This window comes from Pleurodeles waltl, chromosome 2_1 (assembly GCF_031143425.1).
Source record: "Pleurodeles waltl isolate 20211129_DDA chromosome 2_1, aPleWal1.hap1.20221129, whole genome shotgun sequence".
NCBI lineage: Eukaryota > Metazoa > Chordata > Amphibia > Caudata > Salamandridae > Pleurodeles > Pleurodeles waltl.
In genome coordinates this window covers 45858697-45883413 of record NC_090438.1, presented here as the reverse complement: position 1 = coordinate 45883413, position 24717 = coordinate 45858697, and the positions used below count along the sequence as shown (strand labels likewise).

Here is a 24717-nt window from a genome sequence, read left to right as displayed (position 1 = left end):
CTGGTGAGTTAATTACACAGCCGTGGATCTTTGAAAAGGTGAGTGAGCCCGTAGGCCTCACTCCAGTGACACAGGGTAAAAACACCAATAGGGTAGTGCGTTAGCCCCCCCATTGGCCAACAAGACCATAGTCCATGAGAGAGAGGCCTATGTGATGGAGCACATGCAGGATCCGTGTTCATCTATCACAAAAAAATCAGCATAGGGATCAAGACATCAGTACAGTTGGGCACTCAGTGCCGGGGTACACGTCTCTTACCATGCAGAGGACTTTTCCGTTCCAGCAGGTGACAATCCTGCTATGATAGACTGCTCTCTGATTGAAGGGAAACACAGAGGAATGGGTACTTCAAAGTATGCCCCCAAAAAATATTGACTTCAAACACAGAGACACTAAGGTCCTGATTTAGAGTTTAGTGGAGGGGTTACTCTGTCACAACGGTGATGGATATCCCGTCTGCGGAAACGTACATCCCAGTGTATCCAATGGGATTTATTTTTCGGAGGACAGGATATCCGTCACTGTTGCGATGAAGTAACCCCTCTACCAAACCCTAAACCAGGACCTAAATCACATTTGTGTCTGGAAAAGGGTTATAAAAAGGGGAGATTAAGACTCCCAAATTGTGAAACTGAAGCTGTACATCAGCGTGGAGAAGTTCAGCAAAACTTCTGCCTGTTGTAACCAAGACTGGGGACCAAGAGTCTGCCTGCCCCCCATGCTGAAAGAGTGGACATCACTCAGGAGAATCAAGAACACGCATCCTGGAGCCTGGAACACTAGCAGCCTGGAGCACTAACTTCTGCCCGACCCAAGACCATTGCACTCTGTCAGAAGGAGACCACCTGAAAGGAGCGAGGTTCAGTGGGTATCCTGACAAGTGGCTCCCTGGAAGCGGACTGTGCGATTCTGGTCTGTCTGAATTAGAGCATCAATTAGGTTGACTACCTGTGTATACTTTGGTACTCCCCTATATGGCCAGTGGGTCCACAGAAAGAATTGGACCGTCATGCCAATTGGACTGGGCCATCCATCTGCGTACCTTTATTGTGACCCCCCCCCATATGTCAGGTGGGGCCACAGTGAAGCTTAAGGGCTAATTGTGGTGCAGAGAGGGCCTTTTCCTTGTGCAGTGTTGTGACTTAAAGAGGGAAGTTGCCTCGATTGGATAGAACGGGACTGCCTTATATAAGACGAGGGCCTTGATGAAGCTTAAAAGCTGTTGCCCTGTTGCAGTGCTGTGGTGAAGACAGGACAGTTGCCCTGTGCTGTGTTGTGACCTGAAGAGGGATGCCACCTTGAGTGCCCACATATGCAAGGTGGGGACTGAGGAGAAAGCAAAGAGCCATTGCCCATGAACAGTGTGCAACTGTGAACTCAGAGCCACTACTTTGTCATCGGAGCTCGAGGAGCACCACAGGTCTGCATCGGAGACCAGAGATACAACGGAGGAACGCAGTGGAGGTCCAGACTCCATGCTAGGAGCAACAAACCTACTACTCCTCATCGGTGCCAGCCACAGTCAACCTCGACCAGGACCGCTGAACTCTCCTGAACCTTCTGTCTCGTCGCCAGCGGGAATGGATAAAACTGAATATCGATTCACAGAGACCTTGGGGGGAATACTCTCTGTTTGAACCTCCAAAGGGACGGGGCCACTTAGACTTTGAATAGCCATAGTGGGACTTCTAAGACCCGTATGCTCTAGCAGGGCCTAGCCTGGATGCTGCCTTACATCCAGTCCGGAGCTGGAAGAGCGGGGTGCTGGTGCTTGTGCGGACAGTGCTAGAATACAAACCTTATGAAGAGTGCGCTACTATTTACTGTGCATCGCATTTTGCTTGGTGTGTGTTAATAAACACTACTTTTTATAAAAGTGAGTACTTGGCTGGACATTCATTTATTGAGGTTGCCTCATGTACGCTGTGATCCTAAGTGCATCTACCTCCTCCCCGAGAAGCCTCGACCTGCTCGACTTGTGCTACCGCTGAGAGCCAAGTGCTGAAGGGGTGCTTGCCGAGTTGCTCAGAGCCCATAGTAGACAGGGCCCCAGGATGTCAGGGGTAAGCGGCCTCAACCACCACGATTGGACCCAGTAACTTGCCGCGTGTGCCCCATGGCCTTCTGAAAGGGGTTCTGACAAATGTTGTTTTTCTCTTGCTTCTCTGTCTGAGGGATGTTGTGTTAACTTTTTTCTGTCTTCCTTCCACCCTTCATTCCTTCCAACCCTCCTTCATCTCTCCTTTCACCTCTTATTCTGTGGCTGATTTCTGTTTCAGGGCAGCCGGGTTGATTCAGAGCAGGAAATCTTCCACTGGTCTGAGGTGGACCTGCTCCCTGAGGTGGAGCTGGTGATGGTGACCGCGCGGAAGACTGAAGTGGCAGAGACCACCCGCACCCTGATACCTCCCCGCTACATCACGCTGCCCAAGGTCAGTCCCCCTCCTACTTACAAGTCAGACTGTGATATGTTCTGGGTTTTTTCACAATTCTTTATTGAAAGATTAAAACAAAACAATGTCTAGGGGAAGGAGGTTGACGATGGAGGTCGAGTCGTTGGGAAGGATGCCACACCTAGGGGCCTGCCACAGTATGGGTGCTGTGGTGGGTCTCCAGGAGCATTTATGGGTTTTGTAGTATGCATAGTCTCCACCAAGGCATTTCATTGTGCTTCTTGGGACAGCAGGGCCATTGGCCACCTACCCATTGGCCTTGCCCAGGGGTGGCCCACATCAGCACATTGTTCATTCCTACTTTCCGGAGGAATGACAGGTCTATCACTGAGATGTTTGGGAGAGAGCAGCCTGTCATGATGAGAGCGGCGCTACTGTTAATCAGTCAATCAATCAGTAGATTTGTAGAGCGCTATTTGTCACATGTGAGGGTTTCCAGGTGCTGAGAGGAGCCAGCACTTGTGTGCTTATTATTTTGTCTCGTACTGTACACTTACTTCCGATTAGAATCATTAAGACGAAGCAAGGGAGGCAGTCCCTTAAAAAACACAGACATTCAGTCTTTTATATTTTTTATTCAATGTGGCTATCATTCACACCTTAGTGAAAAGTGCAGCCCCAGTTATCTGCCCAACATTAGCCTGAGTCTGTTATGGGCGATGCAGAGCACAAATGTTTCGCTCATGGGTGATATGTATGTGATGTGGTTTCTCGTGACTCTCAGATTGTATGTGGTGGAAGAAAAAAATCAGTGCTTAATTTGTAAACGTGCCGGTGCCCAAAGCTCTCTTCTGAACTGCTGCTGCTGCAATAACTGTACGAGCGCTGAATATTGTTACAGCGTAATCCTGAAGCCATCTTGGGCCTCTTCAATCTATTTACAGCCACTCCCTGCCCCTTCAGCGCACTCTTACAGCTTTCCACTTTCTCCTTTTATTACGCATTTCGCTTTTCTCTTCCTTCTTCTTTCCCATATGTGTCTTTTGCTCGCAGTAAATGCTTGAGACTGAAAAATAAGTGTCGACCCTCAAAAATAAGTGCCGGTGTCCCGCACCAGAAACCACCGGCTCAAATTATGCACTGAAAAAAAAAAGCCAGAGAATTAGCTGGTAAATTAATTGTGGCTTGGGGGTTCTTGTAAAAAAAAAATTCAAGGCTTTATGCCTGTATATGGTTATTCACGGCTGATTAAAAGCAGTATTCATTTTCTGTGCTGAGGAGGCAGGTAGGTCTGTCTTCATACCTACTAGTATCACACTGGGGGTGCAGTGTGCACAAAAGCGAATCGCTAGGGAAGCAACATGCATAGACAAGGTAAATGTTAGGTTTGAGGTTCTTGACCAGTCATTTGAGGTCAATGTGTAGAGCCCAGGTAATGTTGGGGTAACAATGCTTAAAGCCAGTAGCCTTTTGGGATATAGCCAGGGCCACTGGAATTATGTGGAAAGAGAGGGGCAAATTGTTGCAGGGTTGAGTAAATTATGCAGCAAAGAAAGGCAAATTATGTGGCGTAATGTGACACATTTTGTAATAGTATTACTTTATTATTTTGTCATTTTTAAACCTGTTAAAACTGTCTGGGCATTGGTTCCAGCTCATTAGTACCAGTTTAATACTCTAGTATAGCAATAAGCAACAACTTTTGAACCGTTTAACCTAGAAGCACAGTTTTCTTTGTTAAAATGTGAAGATTATGCGGCAGATGATGGAATATGTGGCAGATGCAGCCAATCTATAAGTAATGCTGCAGCGACAAAATCACATCATTCTAGTGGCCCTGGATATAGCGTATAGATAATGGTTCTGGGAAACAAGGGCACTGGTGCTATAGGGAAGCCAATTCCTGCGTCGGCAATGGACGCAGAGAGCAACATCCAAGTTCAGAGTACGCGCCCTACAATGGACGCTGAAAAATGAAACACGCTACATATTATCAACTTTTTAAAAGGACTAGCATTGTGGCTTTGTCACACGTCATGTCACATTGATGTATCTCAGGCGTCACAACTGTCCTGGTGACGACCCACATATTTATAGAGGATCGAAACGTCGTCGACATCCCATGCAGACCTTCTTTTCTCTTTTTATTAAAATTGATTGGGCTGCATTGCTGTTATTTATATAGTAGCATAAATATTACACTGTTCAGTCACATTTATCACTTCTGTTTGCCTGAGCACAACAATCATGTCAAGTTTGCCTCACTGCCCACTATTATGGATATTAATGACATTTTGCTTGTATTGTTGATTATGAATATATATGTATTTATTTTTTAGTATTTAAGTCCAGTTCTTCATTTATGTGGGTACCGCTGCTTTTTAAATACTATCTACCTCAGGTCCCTAAGTGCCCGTGGATCTCCCTTGTTTTTTTGTAACACCGGATAGGATCAAGGCAGCTTAGGGCCAGATGTAGGAAGGAAGCAATTTGCGAGTTGCAAATTGCGAGTCCTTCCGACTCGCAATTTGCAACTCGCAAATTGCTATGCAGTACGGTGTCTCAGACACCGACTGCAACTCGCTATGGGGTTGCAATGACCCACCTCATGAATATTCATGAGGTGGGTCGCAAATTGCGGCCCCATAGCGAGTATAGGCACTCGCTAACATGGAGGCCTGCTGTAGTCAGCAGACCTCCATGTTCGCGACCTGCTTTTCAATAAAGCAGTTTTTTTTTTTTTTTAAATGTAGCCCGTTTTCCCTAAGGGAAAACGAGTTGCATTTCAAAAATTCCGAAACCTTTTGTTTCGGTTTTTTCAGGGCAGGGAGTGGTCCCTTGGACCACTCCCTGCCCTGAAAACATATTTTGGGGTCCATTCACAAAGGGGAAGGGGTCCCATGGGGACCCCTTCCCGTTTGCGAATGGGTTACCATCCACTTCAAGTGGATGGTAACTGCAACTCAATTTGCGACCGCATAAGCGGTCACAAATGGAATTGCATACCATTGCGAATCGCAAATAGGAAGGGAACACCCCTTCCTATTTGCGATTCGGAAATGCATTTTGCGAGTCGGTAACGACTCGCAAATTGCATTTCTGCATAGGAAACACGCATTTGCAAGTCGCAAACGGCAAATTTTGCCGTTTGCGACTCGCAAATTGCTTCCTACATCTGGCCCTTAGTTCGGTGTCCTCAGCACATTCATGTCTATAGACTTCTAGAACATGATCCCATAGCAGCCAAGGTTTCAGATCACTATGTGTGACATTTTCATAATTCCGTGTAATTATGAGTGACATTTCAACGACTATGAGTGACACTTTCTTGCAAACAAAATCGAGCAATGAAGTCGATGGAAGCATATCAGTACCAGAAATTACACCCATGTGAGCAACGAGAAACTGTAAGAAGTTAACTGCACTACATATTGTCTCACTCTCAGCAAAGCACACCTACTTGTCTTTCGAGGGAGGCGACGAGCTGGCACGCAGCAATTGGGGGTCCAGCTGTAGTCGCGAGCCACCATGCCGTGGACCGTCGCTGACCAGTCTGACTCTGTCCCCCATTCATGATTCTGCTCAGCCCTGATGATCATGAACTGCACACATGCTGGCTGTGGCGCAGGTGCGGTTGGGGTTGGTTGCGGCAGCCGCAGTCGTGCAAGCCGCGAGCTCTCTACCATTATCAATGCCATGACTGGCTGCTGTAGCCAGCCACTGCAAGCAAATTCACAACGAGGCCGGTGGTGTCGGGGTCATCGCGGGATGACATGCTGAGCGGTAGCCCGCGGTCTGAGTGGCGAGCTGAGCTGCCAGAGTTACCCATTGCCCAGAATAACAGCCAGTGCAGCCCATGATAAAAAAACTGTGCGGCACCCGCCTGCTCATGCCACAGGAGGCATGAACCTGACCCGTCTAAAATCAAGTTATGTGCACAGCTCAAATTTGGTGGTATCCATTGGCCCAGGGCACACTGACTCCGCCTAGTCCTACTGATGTCAGTGAAATCGCTGCGTGGTGTTGGGTAAGTTACATTGTAGCGAGCACCACTGTGCAGCTCAGCTCTAGCAGCTGAGCCCAGATCCCTAAGGCTGCTGGGAGCCGAGCACATCACACGCTTCCACTCAGCTTGCATGGTGCTTTATTATAGCAGCGCTCTCCGACTGAAAGCTGAGGAGGTGCTATAATGAGTGATATTGCACTTCAGTGTGGTGATGCGGACCACCACACTGAAATGCGTTAGTCTAATGCAGTGGCGACTCCTCCGTTTGGGCAGAGGAGCGTTGCCCCCATGCCAGAAAAAAACGATAATAAACTGTGTTTTTTGTCATTTTCCTTGAAAGGGACGGCCCATGGGGGTGGCGTGCACTGAGGGGGAGTGCTCAGCACTCCCCCTTCACAGCGCATGTGTGTTTGGCCGGCTGTCTCGGGCCGGCCAAACACACATGCGCTCTAGGCTAGCCCAGCAACACAGTTGGCGGGCTGGAGAGAGCATGCACAGGCTCCAGTCTCCCTGGGAGCGCCCTGTCTGGGGGCTCCCAGCCAATCCTGATGCTGCTCTGAGCAGCGTCAGGAGTGGCGCAGGGCAGGCTGGGAGCCTGTGCCTGCAGCGAGAAGCGTCGAGAGACAGAGGAGCGGCAGAGGAGGTAAGTGACGGTGAAATGAAAGCGCTCTGTGGTGGTTCCCTTGTATGTAAGAGCAACATGCACCATACATCTGCTAGTCGTTCAGCCAGAGCACAGCTGGAGTGCGGAGCTGCAAAGACTGGATAGTCAACAGTCATCCGTCCACCACCATACGAACAACATGCTCATGACATCTATTGTGCACAATATGTGACGTCATACTGGTCACATGACCTTGCCATTGTCTAGCGTACTGGCAAAGGGTGCAGCCTTGTTTGATCTAGACATGTCAAATGTGCTAATGACAAAACTATCCTTAGGACAGACTAGACATTAAATAGACATGTCAGATGTGCTAATGATAAAACTATGCTTAGGAGAGACCAGACATGAACTAGACATGTCAAATGTGTACTGATAAAACTATACTTAGGAGAGACGTGAACTGGACTTATCAAATCTGCTAATGACAAAACTATACTTAGGAGAGACTAGACGTGAACTATACATGTCACATGTGCTAATGATAAAACTATACTTAGGAGAGACTAGACGTGAACTATACATGTCACATGTGCTAATGATAAAACTATACTTAGGAGAGACTAGACATGAACTATGCTGTCCGATGTGCTAACGACAAGGCTATACTTAGGAGACGTGCACTCCCTTCTGTTAAAGATTTTCTAGGAGTGTGATAGGAACTTGCTTAAAATGCCCAGACATACAGAAATCAGACTTTCCCTAGAAAAGATCCGAGTTTGCAACTTCCCGCACACCCTCTGTGAAGGATAAAATGTGCCTCACAGTCATATTTTAGGAAACTGTGAAAATCACTATGCTGACTTTTTAAATTGCTTGACATTTTAGAGATGCATCTCCTGCAGTTGTTAGTCTGTCTGTAATTTACTTTTGTTTTATACATGTGCTCTGAAGGTATCTGTGCTACGGTGTATTTAACTTTAGTGAAGCCCTTTATGCTATGATGTCAGCAGACTGCAGCCTGTAAGGCACATTATTAGGAAACTAACTTCAGGGGCACACTGTTAATGCACCATGAACACTGGCCTGAATAAGAAAATATTTCAAAGGTATTCAGCATCCGCAAAGCCAATAGGGCTCACTTTTGTGTCATATTAACTGTGCCAGTGGTTTTAGCCATGCTGCAGCGTGGATAAAGTTTAAAAACAAGCCTTTCACGCAGCCGCCCGCAGCATTTTGCACGAGCCTACAAGGCGACACATGCGTTGGGAGAAGGGAAGGCGGAGGTGAAGGGAGGGGGGTTGGACTTCGACCCTGCACGTCACCTCAGATGAACTCAGATATCTCCCTTTAATACTGAAGTTTTCAAGTATGTCTGTCTCTGTCCAGCTCAAGGTCAGAGGGAACAGAGGCGGCATGACCGATGCTGGCCTCACCTCTGCTATCAGCTGTGGTCTATAACACAATTAACACATAAAAAGCATTTGCAATGCAATGGGTCTCGCGTTTGCTCAAGTTAGAGCTATAAGCGTTGTAAATTCCTAACTGGACTTTTCTTGCCACATAAATTGAAAATGAATAGTAAAACAGTTTCACATAAGCGAGCAATTCAGAGCACCACGGCTGCCATGAGCATGAGTGCGAAGGAGAGACACAAAAGGAAAAAGGAGTTAGCTCAGAGTCAAACGTATTGGGAATTGTGCAATTATCCATGTAACAGGGGCAGTCTGCAAAAACCGCCGCAAGGAGGGACGAACGTAAGGCATTTACCAATGATAACAAAGGATTTCTGATGGATACAACTACCTGTGGATTCCTCACGTTATGAATTCTCCCATGCGCCAGCATTCGATGGAAATCTTCTTCCCAGCTCTCCACGTCAATGAGGACGTCACAATTGCACGCCTTCCACGCGACTCCGTTTGACGCCACCGTGACAATAAGAGGTCCTCATCGGCGTGCTGACGTCAGTTCCCTTTCTTCCGTGCCTTCGGCTCTAATGGGTTTCTCCTAGCTCCTGCTACTGTTTCAAAGGTGTTCCCTCTTGTTTCTGGTTACAATGTCTCCTCCTAGGAAGTCGGGGTTTAAGCCTTGTCGGGAGTGGGGGGTTGCATGTCGGTTACGGACCCTCAGGATGATTGCCTTTGGTGTTTAAGTTCAGAGCATGACGTCGAGGAGTCCTGCCAGAGCATGAATCCGAAGGCGCTGAAGGAGAGAGAAGACAAACTCTTTTTGGCTAAGGTGAAGAAAGGACATAGAAGCCATCGTAGATCGTCTTCTCACACTTCTTCGAAAAAAAACGTAAGAAGCGGCGTCGACACAACTCTTGGCGTCGTTCAGCTGGAAGCCATTCAAGGTCCAGGTCTCCATCTAAACGGCGCCGTGCAACGTGGGAAGTTAGTCCTACGGTGACTCCACAGCCTCAAAGCCCACAGGCTTCTCCGGCGCCATCGGTCTTCGAGGTGGTCACGCCTCAAGAGAGACCTCACTTTTCGCCTGGGGTGCAGGATTCAGATGCTCAGCCGGCACAAGTGGCGCATGAAGACCAGCGGTATCCTGCCTTCCCGGCTCCGGGAGCGGAGCCGGCGGCATTTTTAAATGCGGTGTTTAATATGTTTAATGCTATGGTCCCTGCTGATGTACCGGCTGGTCCCACGGGTCTTTTGGCATTTACATTGGGCTCCCTGGCTCCTTACAAGGCAGCGCCGTTTTTGCCCTTTTATCTGGCTGAGGGTTCCAGTTCAGCACCGATTAAGTTGCCTCAAAGACCGACGGTGCCGATGACATCACCTTATAGACCTACGGCGCCGATGACATCACCTTATCAGTCGACGCCAATGACAGAGCCTCAGGTGTGGACCGTAGTGTGTCTCCTTCTTCTCCTGGTCCGTGTCTTTCAGCCTTGAAGCCGGTGTCATCGACGTCAGCTAACTCTATGTCGGGCTGAGGTCGCGCAGAAAGGCACTAGGGCTTTTAGAGGAGCAGGAGTACCAGAGGCAGCTGCTGGAAGAAGGAGAGATTGCAGAGCCCCTGGAGGAATATCAAGGACTTGACTCGTCCAGTGGACTAGACACTTCCCCGGAGTGAGACCTTTCATCTCCAGGAGAGTTTACAGAGGAAGCGGCCTCTTTCCATACTGTGGTCAGGAAGGCAGCAAATATCTTGGATCTTCCGTAGCCTGCTGCTGAGGTGAAAACTAATATTTTAACCGAGGTCCTGCATCCTTCTTCGGCATCAGCAGAACCATTGCTCCCGTTTAATGATGCTCTTAAGGAGCCTATTTTAGAGGTATGGAGGAAGCCTGTGTCATCCCCAGCTGTCAACAGATCTGTGGCAAGACGGTATAGGGTGGCTCCTGGAGATCCAGGATTTTTGTCAAAACATCCCACTCCGGAGGGCTTGGTAGTTCAGGCCTCATGTTCCACACGTTCTGCACCAGGCTCCTTCCCTGTGATTCCTTTGGACAGGGAGTCCAAGAGAAAGGAGCAGTCGGCGAAGAAGAATTTTTCTTCTTGTAGTATGGCCCTGAAAGCAGCAAACACTACCTGTGTGTTAGGTAGATATGTGCATGCCCTGATGGACTCGGCTAAAGCTATGGTTCCAGACTTTCCACAGGAGATGCAAGGACAATTTGGTGAACTCCTGTCAGATGCTCATTGGCGGCTACGCAGATTATCTAGTCTGGTCTGGATTCCACAGACTCGGTGGCCAGGGCGATGGGTACCCCTATTGCTACCAGGAGGCATGCTTGGTTGAGGTCTTCTGGCTTTTCTTCAGATGTCCAGACCACTCTATTGGACCTGCCTTTTGATGGAGAGAAGCTTTTTGGAGCTAAAGTGGACTCTGAGGACAGTATGGCCACAGCAAGGTCTTTGGGTCTGCAGGCTTCCACTACTACCCCTTTCAGGTCCGTTCGGAGGTTCAGGGGGTTTGGGCGTGGAGCCGTTTACCGTGGGAGACCCCAGTCCACCGTCCAACAGCCTACCAGCCTCCCATATAGGTCCTTTAGAGGGCGGGGGAGGGTTCGGACAAGAGGGGCCACTCAGCAGCACACTGCATCTTCCTCTTCCTTTGGAGGACAACTACAAGGGAAGCAGCCCTAGTTTTCTGCCCATTTTCAGCCATACTTCTCCTGTAGGGGGAAGGTTATGTCTTTTTCTCCACGAGTGGGAGTTAACCACATCAGACTCCTGGGTTCTGAATATTGTGAGGAAAGGATGTGCTCTTCCTTTTCAGGAGTTCCCCCCCCCATCCCTCCCCGTCCCTCGTTTTGTTCAGAAGACCATCTCCTGTTGTTGCAGCAGGAGGTTCAAATCCTGTTATCAAAAGGTGCAGTGGAGTTGGTTCCAGAGCAGGAAAGGGGTCAGGGTTGTTATTCAAGATATTTCCTGATTCCGAAGAAGGATGGTCGATTGAGACCAATCTGGATCTGAGGATTTTTAATTGGTTCCTCAAATAGGAGACATTCAAGATGCTGACTCTAACGCAGGTGCGTCTGGCATTGAACAAAGAGGATCCGTCGACTTTCAAGATTCTTACTTTCATATCCCTATTCTCAAGTCGCACAGGAAGTATCTCCGGTTTGTGGTGGGGTTGCAACACTACCAGTTTGCGGTCCTTCTGTTTGGTCTTACTTCAGCATCTCAAGTCTTCACGAAGGTGATGGCGGTGGTTGCAGCAGGTCTCAGAAGGAAGGGAATATCGGTATTTCCTTACCTGGATGATTGGTTGATCAAAGCCAAGTCTCCAGAGCTCGTGCTGCATCACTTGCAAATGACAACTCAGTTGTTGTTCAGTATGGGTTTTTCAATAACCATGCCCAAGTCTCACCTGGAGCCCTCTCAGCGCCTCCTGTTCATAGGAGCAGTACTGGATACAACATTGAATCGGGCCTATCCTCCGCCTCAGCGTATTCAGGTCATCCAGGCGTTGATTCCAATGTTTCAAAATGGCGCGGTTGTTCCAGTCCTCAAGGTCCTGTGCCTGCTCGGTCTGTTCGCTTCTTGCATTCTGTTGGTCACTCATGCACGTTGGCACATGAGGGCTCTCAATGGTGCGTCCGCAGGGAGTGGTTTCAACACAAAGGGGATCTCGAGGAGTTGATATCGATCTCCAGAGATGCTGCAGTGGATCTACGATGGTGGGTTGTGGGTGGAAACCTCTCCCAAGGAAGGCCGTTTTCACTGCTGCCTCCGGTGGCCACGGTCATAGCGGATGCTTCCACTCTAGGGTGGGGAGCTCATCTAGGGGACCTGGAGATCAAAGGTCTTTGGTCGCCAGTGGAACAGACTTTTCAAATCAATCTGTTCGAATTGCGGGCAACACGTCTGGCTCTCAAGGTCTTCCTCCCGTCCCTTCGTGGTCAGTCAGTTCAAGTCTTGACGGACAACACTACTGCAATGTGGTATATAAACAAGCAGGGAGGAGTAGGGTCGTATCTTCTCTGCAGAGAGGCTCTGCCACTCTGGTCCTGGGTTCAGGGCCATCCGATTTGCTGGGTAGCGAATCATCTGACCAGAGTGCTCAATGTATGTGCTGACACTCTCAGTCGGCATTTCTCGGCCGATCACGAGTGGCATCTCCATCCGGATCTGGTCCGTCACATCTTTCGGATGTGGGGTTCTCCACGGATAGATTTGTTTGCCACTCAGGAGAATGCGCACTGCCCGTCGTTCTACAGCCTCCAGTATCCAGTGCAAGGAGCTTTGGAGGACGTGTTTCAGATGTCTTGGTGAGACCAGTTGCTTTACGCATTTCCCCCCATACCCTTGATTCCTCGGGTTCTGAGGAAAATTCACCAAGATCGGGCTCAGGTCATTCTAATAGCTCCGGATTGGCCGAGAAGGGTGTGGTACACGGACCTTCTACAACTCTCACTGTGCCCTCCGCTCCATCTCCCTCTCAGAGCAGATCTCCTCTCGCAGTCGCAGGGGCAGGTTCTACACCCCCACCTCCAGAGCCTGCACATTCATGCCTGGAGATTGAACGGGGCAAGCTGAGTTCTTCCTCTCTCCCACCAGAGGTAGTGGATGTTATTTTATCGGCCAGGCGACACTCCATTAAGAGTGTTCATGCCAGCAGGTGGGCATAATTCGTGGCTTGGTGTGGAGAGAGACAGATTGATCCTTTGAGGGCCCATCTGTCTGATGTTCTGTTGTTTGCATTAGCTTTAGCACAGAAGGGTTGTGCAGTTGCTACTGGTAAAGGCCATTTGTCGGCACTGTCAGCTTTTCTTTGCCTTCCAGATCAATTGCCTATTGTTGTTAGGTTATTAAAAGGTTAAACAAATAAATTTCCTCCCACTCCGTTTCTTATGCCTCAGTGGGATCTGAATCCGGTTTTGACTTTTTTAATGGGGTCACCGTTTGAACCCATGCATTCTTGTCCGTTAAGATTTTTAGTCCTTAAGACTAAGTTTACCTGATAGTTATTACGTCGGCTAGGCATGTTGGTTAGCTTAAGGACCTTAGTGTTAAACCTCCCTTTACTTTATTCTTTCCTGATAAAGTGGTGCTGAAAACCAGGGTGTCTTTTCTACTTAAAGTTGTCCCTCCTTTTCATATGGGGCAGTCCATTACCCTTCCATCTTTCTACCCTCCTCCTCATCCTTCAAAGGAGGAAGAGAGACTCCATCGTTTGGACCCCAGAAGGGCTCTCAGTTTATATATTGAAAAAACAAAGGACTTTCGGTTGGAAGACCAACTCTTCGTTGGATATGTAGGAAAGATGAAAGGCAGAGCGGTCCATAAAAGAACCATATCCAGGTGGGTCATTCTTTGCATTAAGATCTGTTACTCGTTGGCAAAGAAGGTTACCCCTGATGGTATTAGAGCCCATTCGATCAGGGCCAAGTATGCCACTTCGGCTCTGGCTAGAGGGGTTCCAGTGGTGGATATTTGCAAGGCAGCAACTTGGGTGTCCCTCCACACTTTTGCGAAGCATTATTGCTTGGACTCTGAGGTTAGGAGGGACGGCCATTTTGCACGTTCCGTTTTGCAGGATTTGTTGGTTTGACCAGTCAGGCACCCACCTCTGAGTGCGGTACTGCTTTGGGACTCTATTCATAAGGTGAGGAATCCACAAGTAGTTCTATCCATCAGAAGAACAAGTTACTCACCTTCGGTAACGCTTTTTCTGGTGGATACATTAGATACCTGTGGATTCCTCGCAGTCCCACCCACCTCCCAGTTGCCTGTCTAGTGATGCCAAGACTGTATGTTTTGAGAATGTTATTTATATAAATGATGGCTGTAATTGTGTTACATCAATATGGTTTTATGTATGTATTCATTTGAGCTATTGTGAGGTCGGTTTTCACCTGTTCGCCTCAAAGGCACGTAAAAAATGAGTGAAACTGACATAAGCATGCCGGCGAGGACCTCTTATTGTCACAGTGACGTCAGACGGAGTCGCGTGGGAGCCGTAGAATTGTGACGTCCTCGTCGATGTGTTGAGCTGGGAAGATTTTCCATTGATTGCTGGCGCATGAGAGAATTCATAAGGTGAGGAATCCACAGGTAGCTAATGTATCTACCAGAAAAAGTGTTACCGAAGGTAAGTAACTTGTTCTTTTGAAAGGCAAGCCCATGAACGAGTGATAGTGGTTAAAAGCCCACAGCTAGATTACAACACCTCGGAGCGCTTGCGCGCTCGACCTAAAAACAAAGAGGCATGTTTACTGTACAGTGGCACATGGGAGCACAACATGTGTGCTTGCTGAGCTGCCCTGCACCACAGGGACAGTCAGAAATGCACTGTATTTACAAAATATGGAGCATTTCCGTCCTTCCCCTCTGCGCTGGTGCAGAAATGGCAGCCTAGCACCAACGCAGGCACCCTAACACCGTGGTGCAAGGCTGCCTGCACTACATGCTGAGTTGCTTTTGTGCAGGAAGGGACACCTTCCTGCACACAACAATCCTGGGAGTCTTTTTCCCCTTTCCATGTGTGCTGCGGAACTCATCACACATAAAAAAGGAAACAACAAGGAGAAATAGAAATATTTCTCCTCGTTCAATCAATCAATCAATCAATCAGATTTTGTAAAGTGCGGCTACTCACCCTTGAGGGTCTCAAGGTGCTGGGGATGCGTACAGTTTTGATGCATTCCCAGGTTTACAGAGCCTTGTAAATCTGGGAATGTATTAAAATCCATGGGTGTTGCGTGGGAAAGCCCGTGGAACGCCCCCTGGCGCAGTGTACGGCAACTCATCAGATTGCGTTGCCTTGCTCCATATCTATGAGGCTATGAAAAGCCACGCAAAGTGGCGTTGTGTGACCTCATAGGTATGGGTCTGCACTCTGCACCGCTGGAGCGTGAAAAAAGTGACGTCCTGGCGGAGCATGGGGGTCAAAATGTTTATTTGTTAAGCACGCATTCTCCGGGGCAGGGGTGTCCCCTGCTGTATATCAGACATTGATTTGTACCCTCTCAATGCCAGTCCTTTATTGGCCTTGGAAGGATGAAGGGCTGGCTCAGCTTGGATGGACTGACACCTCTGTGCATGTGGTTAACACAGATGCCTGCAGTGATTGGCAGCTGGCACCACAGCAGCCACTGAAAGCGGCGAAACCTAAGTTCACCTTTACATTAAAAAATAAATACTCTTAGTGGTTAGATTGCGTGGGCTTCAAAGCCGTCGCCTAGTAGCGCATATCAGCAGAGGGGTAACTGTGGGTCCCCCACCTGATTTTGGGAGACGTAACAGGCATGTTCTCTCGGGGCTATTTTGGGCCCCCGGAACCGAAGCCTGAATTAGAAGAGGCTTTCAGGGATGTTGCTTGGAAACCTCAGACAGCCTGGCAGGGAGAAGCTCCTCTCGTGAGCGGGGTGTGCGGAGGTAGCTCAGTGTGGGAGCTCCAGCCAGACAGTCAGTCTGTAGAGACAGAGAAAGCCCCCTGCGTGGCCCGGGAGCGCCCCGCCCCTACCTGGAGTTCATTACAGCAAGGTGGGGGGGTGGCACCCCAGCTCCGCACACACACTGCTCATGCATGTGCAGCGCTCGAAGTGCATTAAACAAGTTTGGGAACTGTGATGCTGCATGGGGGGGCAATGAGCGTGAGGTGTGGCTAAAAAATACAATAATCTGTAAGTTTACTTGTCCTTTCAGTGTCAGGTAGCTACATGTAAAATAACTTGAAGCTTAAATGAAAAATACATTTAAAACGTTGCACTCATTGGGAAATGCACTATAGTACATTATGAAACCACTATTATTTAATACGTTGCAGATGTCTGTGTGTAACCAGCGAGCCACAGAATTAAGGGGGTCACTATGAACCCGCCGAGTTCAGCGCTGGCGGTCAACAAAAGACCGCCAGTGCGCAGAAGCCCCCGCCGGCCACATAAAGTACATTCAGCTGGGCCTGCGGGTGGAAACAGTGTTTCTGCCAACCGGGGGGGCTGAATGAAGGGCCTGAACATTGACGTCGGCTCCAAATGGAGCCGGTGGCAATGTAGCAGTGCGGCGGGTGCAGCAGCACCCGTTGCGCATTTCAATGCCCGTAAATTTACGGGCAGTGAAATTTGCGACGGGGCTGTGCACGGGGGCCCCTGCACTGCCCATGCCGAGTGCCTGTGGCACCCATTCCACCAGCTTTTCCCTGTCAGGTACATTATCCGGCGGCCAGCGCTGCTTGCAGCACTGCCTTGTCGGATATGTAACTCGGCTATCGCCAGGCTGCCTGGTGGCGGAAGCCTGGCGGTGGCGGAGTTTCAATAGTGGCAGTTCTGCCACGTATATTATATGGCGGCATGGCGGCCCAGACCGCCATGTTCATAATGAGGGCCTAGGTCTTGATTGGTGCAGTGGAGAATATTGATTGGTGTATTTTTAATGCTACGAGGTTACAGCCTATGACAGAAAGCGCTGTGAATATGTAATTCATTATTATAAACTCGCATTACACACAATATAAGATAGACTGCTACCAAATGTGCAAAAAGTTTAAGATAAAATGGTGCTTCCAAAATATAGATTTTAGTAATACCCAGAGTGTACGTAATGTATTTTTATTACATTACTGTCCCTTCATAACCTGCAGGTGTACTCCTAACCCGATATAATTACAATTAAAAGCACGCTCTTAAGCAGTGCCCAGTTGTTAACTCTTTCCACTACCACTCAAAAAGAATTAACCTTTGTCTTCACAAAGCTTTGAATGATTAGGTCAACTTAAGCTAGTACAGTCTCCCACGCATCCTTTACATTTACAGAATAACCCATAGCGCACATTTGTGTTTCTTTCAGGTAGCAGGCACCCTGACAGGAAGGCTTGTTTAGCTGTCTGGCCAGCTTCAGCTTTAAACATTGGTACACCAACATTCACAGCACAGGGAACTCACTGCATGACGCTTCAGCTGAAGTATTTAAACTGTTGGAATTAACCATCCTGGGACGGTTGTCGTTTTACAAAAACTAAAGGATTGATGTTTCATAAATCATAAAAGTATGGGCACGTTGTGCCCCTCCGATCCTGCCCGCTTCGACCACTGCATGTTGCAAGTGTTCACCTTTTGCATGTATATAGGATGAGTGTAAGGAGCATGTGTCACGTACGTTGTCATAGCCACGCTGGAATCCATTTTGTGTTTTCAACGTCCGAGTGGTACCTAAGGTGGGAGATGGGAGAGAGTCCAGACAGCCGGTGTGAAGTGAGGGCTTCTCTGGGACATTGCAGGGTTTCTTTGTAGTGGGACAGAATTTGAGGCCTGTAGGAGAGGAGAGAGCAGGCGCCTTAAAACTTAGGGAGTTCCCCTTTATTCTACCCTGGCCCATTGCTCACTTGTAACAGACACTGGCAAAAAGAAAAACAAAGTTTTTGGTCTCAAAAAGCCCACATTGCCACCAGTGGTGTAACTAAGGCCCCTCAGCCCCCCTTGAAGAGATCCTCTCAGCACAGCACCTGCCCTGAGTGAGTCTGGAGGGGAGGGGCCCTCCATGTTCTTGGCAGGAGGGCCCCCTCCAGTTTCGTTACGCCACTGATTGCCACAGTAGTTCCTGGCACTGAGCAAATCTACTTTGTGTGCCAATATGCTCCTTGTGGAAGAGCGAATGCGATCACTCACAGTAAAGCCAGATGACAGAAAGAGAAAAAAATAGAAGTTTAAGAAAAACAAAATGTCTTTATTAACTCCAGACTTAATTAGGGACGGTATTCTCAAAGAAAGTCACAAAAGTGCACCCATTGTATGTCTTTGAATTAGTGGCTTTTGTGAATTCACAAGAACTTACAGAAGTAGACCAGGAAATCTGACGTCTAGAAAATATTTGTGAACTGTATTTTAGCACCAGGAAATATCCATGTGTAGATTTGCTCATGTGAAAATCTATTGAGAGTTTACGAGTACACTTTCCCTCCAACCACTTTTTTCCCAACCCTGAAAGAACTTCTACTTCTGCCATTCTCAGAAGTAAATTTCCAACCTTTCTCATAATGGTAAAAGATTAGAGAAGAGCTGGTGAAAATCCTTAAAACATGTAAGTTAGTAGGTTTGCATACTTAAAGGCATTCCAGCCCTGGAACTAATGCTTAATGCTTCCTCCAGCCCCAGTATGTAGATCTGCAGGAAGGTGGCAAAATAAGAAAAGTGCTATAGTAGCGACTGAAATTGCAAGTATGCAAGCATACTATAGTAGTAGCCCTGGCATAATCAGAGAGGCTAATATCAGAGCGCTTGCATAAAGAGATTGCTGCCATAATTTGTCGCAGCACTGCATGGCACCAAAGGGACAAGTAGATTTATTTATAGGACAAGTAGATTTAAGAAGCAACCTGTCCCATGGACAAGTAGATATTTTAGTAAATTCCACACCCCTGTGTTGGATGAGGGAGGATGAGGGGCGATGGATGGGGAATGATGATGAGCAATAATGGGTGAGGAATGGTAGATGATAGATGATGTATGAAAGGCAGATGAGGGTGGCGGATGATGCATGAGGGATGATTGACAAGGTATGAAATGTCTTAAAAGTTACAATGTATATGTTGGACGTGCAATCCCTGTTGGCAAAGCCAATATTTCTCACCTTTGGGACTTATTGGCTTAGGCAATGCTTTTTGACAATGCTGTACGTCATCAGTAAAAAGCTAAATGTTTTTTGCCATTAATGTGCAGCACTGGCAAAAAAGTAAGAAAAAGAAACAATGTGTTGTGACGTGACACATGCATAGCACACACGTCGTTCAGCAAGAAAATGCAAGCATGATGACATACGCGCGCACACATACATCACCACGCATGTATGTACCTTCTGAGTGATGCAGGGGACTTTTTATCTAATTTATCATTCACAATGGAGGACATCACTCAGCATGTAAACACAGAAACTGGTTTTTGGTGGCTCTGAAGCTGCTTTCTGCAAGTAGAGTACTCAGGCCCTCCAAGGCATATAATAAAATGCAAAAATAAATATTAAAAGGATTATGGGGATGGGTGAGCAACGGAGGAGCAGAAGGGGGAACGCACTTGGGAGGGGGTAGGAAGGGATGAAATAAAAATAAAAAAATCAGTTGGGGGAAGAAGAGATAAAAAAAGGAGGGAAAAAGTAGCGCAGAAAGGACAGACCAAAATGGACCATAGTGGAGAAACACACAAGAGTGAGCAGGAACGAGGAGGAGAGAAACACAAATGTTGCTGTGAGTATTTTGCAGCAGAGGAACACACAAGGGAGAGAGCTGTAAAACACATTCACTCTCACATAGTGCTTAAAAGAAAAGAAAGAAAATAGTTCTCTAAAAGTAAGCAGTTGTACATTATACGTCAGCCCAGCAAAAGGAAAGAGACAAACACAAGAAGAGGAAGGCAAGCCATTGAATAAGAAGCAAGCAAATGTGAATGACATTAAAGCCAAACAATCGTAAGCATTGGGTGGGCTCTAAGCCCACTGTAGGTTTTTGGTATGGTCTACAAGAGGCTTTCACCGGTGTAAAGTTAAAAACTGTTTCAAACTTTCTTGCTTTACGTAACGCATCCTTTACTCCTGAGTCATTCTAATCTTTTGAAGAGTTATTAGGGCTAGTGCTACATTTAAGGCCACAATATACAACTGCCTTACTTTGCCATCGCAAAAGCCCACAAGAGGGTAACTCATTGCAACAAATGGCTAAACAATGTCTTTGTTGCTTGGCAAAGCAGTAAGGGAGACTGGAAGGAACTTACTGAAAAGACAGGAGTGGTAGAGTGGACCTAAAAGGTACTGGTGTGTAGAAAATGTACTATGTGTCTGTGCAAAAGCAGCACCTCCGAGGAGCGCCGCCCCTGATGTCCTCCTAGGATGTGTCTTTGGCCCTGGCCACATGCATTTCAAATGGCTCTGACTCCCTCTGGGATGCAAGGATGCGTTTCAAGCTCAGAAGAATATTGAAGCTGGCTCCATCTTCACCCAAGCTCCCTTAATAGCAAATCATAATCAGAGGTGATATCAAGAAGTGAAGATTTCACCAATACTTAGGAGGTAAAATTAATCAAACCTTGAGCTGTTATTCTGATTATGCCTCCCTCTTTTGGGTGTATCATATGCATTTCTCTTTTAACACTGAAGTAATGTCATGACACTCCCCCACCCCCCGAGTGAAAATTTTATGAAATATATATATTTTTTTTCAGAATTGCTTGTGTCCTTTAATAACAGTTACTGGCTTGTTGTAACTTAACAAGTAACTGATAGCAAAAATGTTCAGATGTTGAGGGCTGTTTATTCTGGCTCCAGTCCACCATTTCCAGTGACTGGCACTCTCCCAGCTGCAGGAAAAGTTCTATAACTTCTTCCATGTTTTTTTCAAATTCATCAAACAATCAAGTTGTGTGCAACACAGGGGCCTAGGTTCATGTTGTGAAAAAAGGTTCTCCAGTATTGGGGTATCTTTCATAGATTCACATGCTTGAATCATTCCCCGTCGTCGAAGTGGGAGTCCCACGGTATATAGAAAGCAATAATTAGAGATTTTTTTTTTTTTTTCAATATATATTGAAGTCAATAGGAGAAACAACTTCAATTGTAGAACTATCAGCCTCTTTAGAAAGAGCCCAAATTTCAGCCAATCAGGCGTGACCACCCCTTTAGAATCCTCAGCACAGAGGCTCAGTCTCTCTGATTTTCTACCGCACGTCGTGTGTAAGGGAGTCTCCCTGAGCTCTGCTCAGTTTTCCATTTCTTCAAGAGAAAATCTTACAAACTTTCACTTTGCTGTTACTGCAAAATTTTTCTATCATGTCTGCAGTAAGAAAAGGTCTGTTTAGGCCTTGTGGGACCTGTGGAAGATTGAGACTTCACTGTGAGGATCCTCACAAGGAATGTATCTACTGCCTGCATCCAGAGCATAAGGTCAAGGACTGTAAGATCTGCAGGACCTTTCCCAACAAGACTCTGAGGGACAGAGAAGCCAGGCTCCTACTTTGGCTCCAGAAAAGAAAGGCCAGGGAAGCTCTTTCTGAGGAGGAGGAGAGTGACACTTCAGTGACCTCTAAGAAAAGGAAGTGGTCTGTGGAGAGCCTATCCCCTAAAAGCAGTAAGTCAGCTAAGAAGCTGCATGCATTTAAGGACAAGCCGGAGGAACTACCTTCAACATCCAAGGTAGCATGTGGCAAGGTTCACTCAGAGCCATCTACACCTGCTTCTTCATCAAAGAAGCACAAAAGGCCTTCAAGTTCACTGCCACCGTCGGCGTCCAGAAAATCTACACCGTCGATGACACCGTCGACGAGTGCTCCGTCGACGACAGGCCTTCCTTCGACGATGAGGACAGCGACGGCCACGTTTACGGCTCCTCCATCTCCGATGATAGTAACTTCGTCTCCGCTGTCATCTACGACGATAACGTCGGTGAGTTTGAAGTATGGTCCATCGTCGTCTCACACTCTGAAGATCACAAAGAGGCCGTCGACGGGTAAGAAGCTGAAGCCTTTACCGTCGACGCATTCATCGACGAGTAAATTCAGAAAATCTCCATCGATATCACCGACGAAGGTACCGACGACTCAACTGTCAACGACAGCCCCGTCGACGGAGGGCGTGGAGTTATTGTCATCGTCGACGGCAACTTCGTCGACGCTAGCGGCACCGATAGCGACTCCACCGACGACGGCTCCGTCGACGCCTACACCGTCGGCGAGAACACCATCGACGAGTGCTCCGTCGATGGCGGCTCCGTCGACGACTCATTATCCTCAATTTGGAACATCTTACTTGCCGCAGAGAATTTTACCTATAAAGTGCAAGTCTTCTTTATTGCTTCCATCACATACATCGCCCAGTAAGGTTGCACCAATTCCTCCGCTGCATTTATTTGCTGACGAAGATGATGACGATGATGTTTATTCTGATGATGGCTTTTTTCCAGTGGCACGTAGTCCATCTGAACTACGCATTAAGTGCCAAGAGGAGGATGAAGAGGAGGATCTCCAGCATTATTCGGACCAGCAGGATCAAAGTCATCTGCAGATTCAGGCACAACAAGAACAGACAGTTCAAATGCTGGTCTCGTTGATAAACAACCTTCAACAGATGATGCAGGATTATTATGCAAGATTTCCTCCAGCTGGTTCCTCTACCCCGGTACAACCTCCACAGACACCAGTGTCCACTCCGGCCAGACCTTCAGAATTTCCGGACCCTATTACAGCACCTTCATCTGCTCAGGGTATTGCTTCACCTTCATCCGAAGAGCAAGAAGAAGGTGAGATACAGGACTCGGACTCTCTCATTCCTGAATGGTATGAGTATCAAATCCAAACTCCATCTCCTTCTACACCACCACCAGTGGACTCTCCACCGCAGGACATTGGTGGCTTCCATAGTGTCATGGAAAGGGCTGCGAAAAGATTCCAGCTGCCAATTACTTCGAAGCAGTCAGACTGCTTTCTTTATGACTTTAAAGAAGATACTAGAAAGTCTGTAAGGGCCATACCCATTGTTGATTTCATTTGGGAGGAAGGCCTCAAGGTCATGCAGACTCCATCCTCCATTCCCGCAGTCTTGCCGAGACTCGAGAAGAAATATAAGGCGCCAGACAACTCCCCAGCATGTTTAATTAGCCATCCTAAGCCGGATTCGGTCATTTCGCAGGCAGCTCAGAGGAGGTCCAGGAATCCATCAGCTTCTCTGACTGCCCCCCCAGACAAGGAAGGACGTCGTTTAGACTCCATAGGCAAGAAGTTTTCAACTATGGCGGCCACCACTGTGAGAGCAGCTAACTCTCTAGCAATACTGGGGAGATACGATCGACAAATGTGGTCTGACATGTCACAATTCATAGATATGTTGCCTGAGGACAGTAGAGTAGATGCACGTAAGATTCTACAAGAAGGTGAAAAGATTTCGGCTGAAATCATAGACTCTGCCATTGATGTTTCCTCTACAGGTTTTCGTCAGTTGGCCGGGGCGGCCGTTCTCAGGCGCCAGGGGTGGCTCAAGGCTACCTCTTTTAGGCCTGAAGTGCAATTAAAGATTCTGGACATGCCGTATGATGGCGAGTTTTTGTTTGGCAAGCATGTCGATGATGCTTTGCAGTCTATTAAAGCAGACACTGAGACAGCCAGATCTTTGACAACGCTGCAGTACAAAAGACAGCCCTTTCGGGGAGCGAGAGGGAGAGGAACCTTTTCATATAGAGGAGGCTCTCAGCAATATCGTCATTACTCCTCTCACCAAGGTCTATTTCGATCAACCTTCGGCCAGCAACAACCGCATTCCTTTTGTCAACAGTCATCCGCTCACTTCAGGCAACAGACGAGAGGAAAGTCGGCTTTGAAGTCCAAAGAGACGGCAAGGAAGCACTGACCCTCATCAAGTGTCTGCACTCAGCCCCTATATCAACACTCTTATAGGGGGCAGAATTTCCAAATTTCTACACCAGTGGTCCAGAATAACTTCAGACAAATGGGTACTGGATATCATCAACCGGGGGCATACACTAGAATTCAACCAACCTCCCCCTCAGGTACCACCAAGAGGTCCCCCGTCAGCCCATCTCAACGAGCTTATGGACCAAATTGCTATTTTAATGGAGAAGGGAGCAATAGAGATCGTACCAAGGAGCCAGAGGGGAACAGGTTTTTACTCCCACTTTTTCCTTATCCGGAAGAAGACAGGGGACTGGAGGCCTATTTTAGATCTTCGTTCCCTCAACAAGTACCTCAAGAAGCAATCTTTTCACATGATCTCCCTTCAAGACGTCCTGCGCCTGCTCAACCAAGGGGACTTTATGACATCGTTGGATCTTCAGGACGCATATTTCCACATTCCCATTCACCCCAATCATCGGAAATTCTTGCGATTCAGGGTTGCAGGCATTCATTACCAGTTCAGAGTGTTGCCTTTTGGCCTCAGGTCGGCCCCAGGAGTATTCACCAAGGTTTTGGCACCGGTGGCAGCCCACCTCAGACAATTAGGGGTACAGGTGTTCCCGTATCTAGACGACTGGCTAATAAAGGCACGAACAACATCGAATGCTGCCAGAGACACGAAAACATGTCTATCCCTTTTCAGAGCTTTGGGCTTGACAGTCAATTACCCCAAGTCACACCTAGATCCTACCCAGAATATAACATTTCTAGGAGCCATCTTGGACACTGTTCACGCGAAAGCCTCTGCTTCACAGGACAGACGAAAGAAACTTCGAGAATTAGCAGCACGTCTCAGCAAAAGAAAGTCCGCTTCAGTACGGACTTACAAGTCTTTTCTGGGGATGCTATCGTCTTGCATTCCATTGG

The 24717-nt window shown here is 47.7% G+C and overlaps 1 protein-coding gene across 4 annotated transcripts in view; it reads left to right on the top strand.

Moving 5' to 3' along the window:
* DLG3 (discs large MAGUK scaffold protein 3) overlaps positions 1 to 24717 on the top strand; it is a 1213683-nt gene that overhangs the window by 285393 nt on the left and 903573 nt on the right. For all 4 annotated transcript variants that reach the window (XM_069209533.1, XM_069209549.1, XM_069209524.1 and 1 more), the window contains exon 4: positions 2281 to 2433. In XM_069209533.1, coding sequence (XP_069065634.1) covers positions 2281 to 2433 — 153 coding nt within the window. The remainder of the gene's footprint in view (positions 1 to 2280; positions 2434 to 24717) is intronic.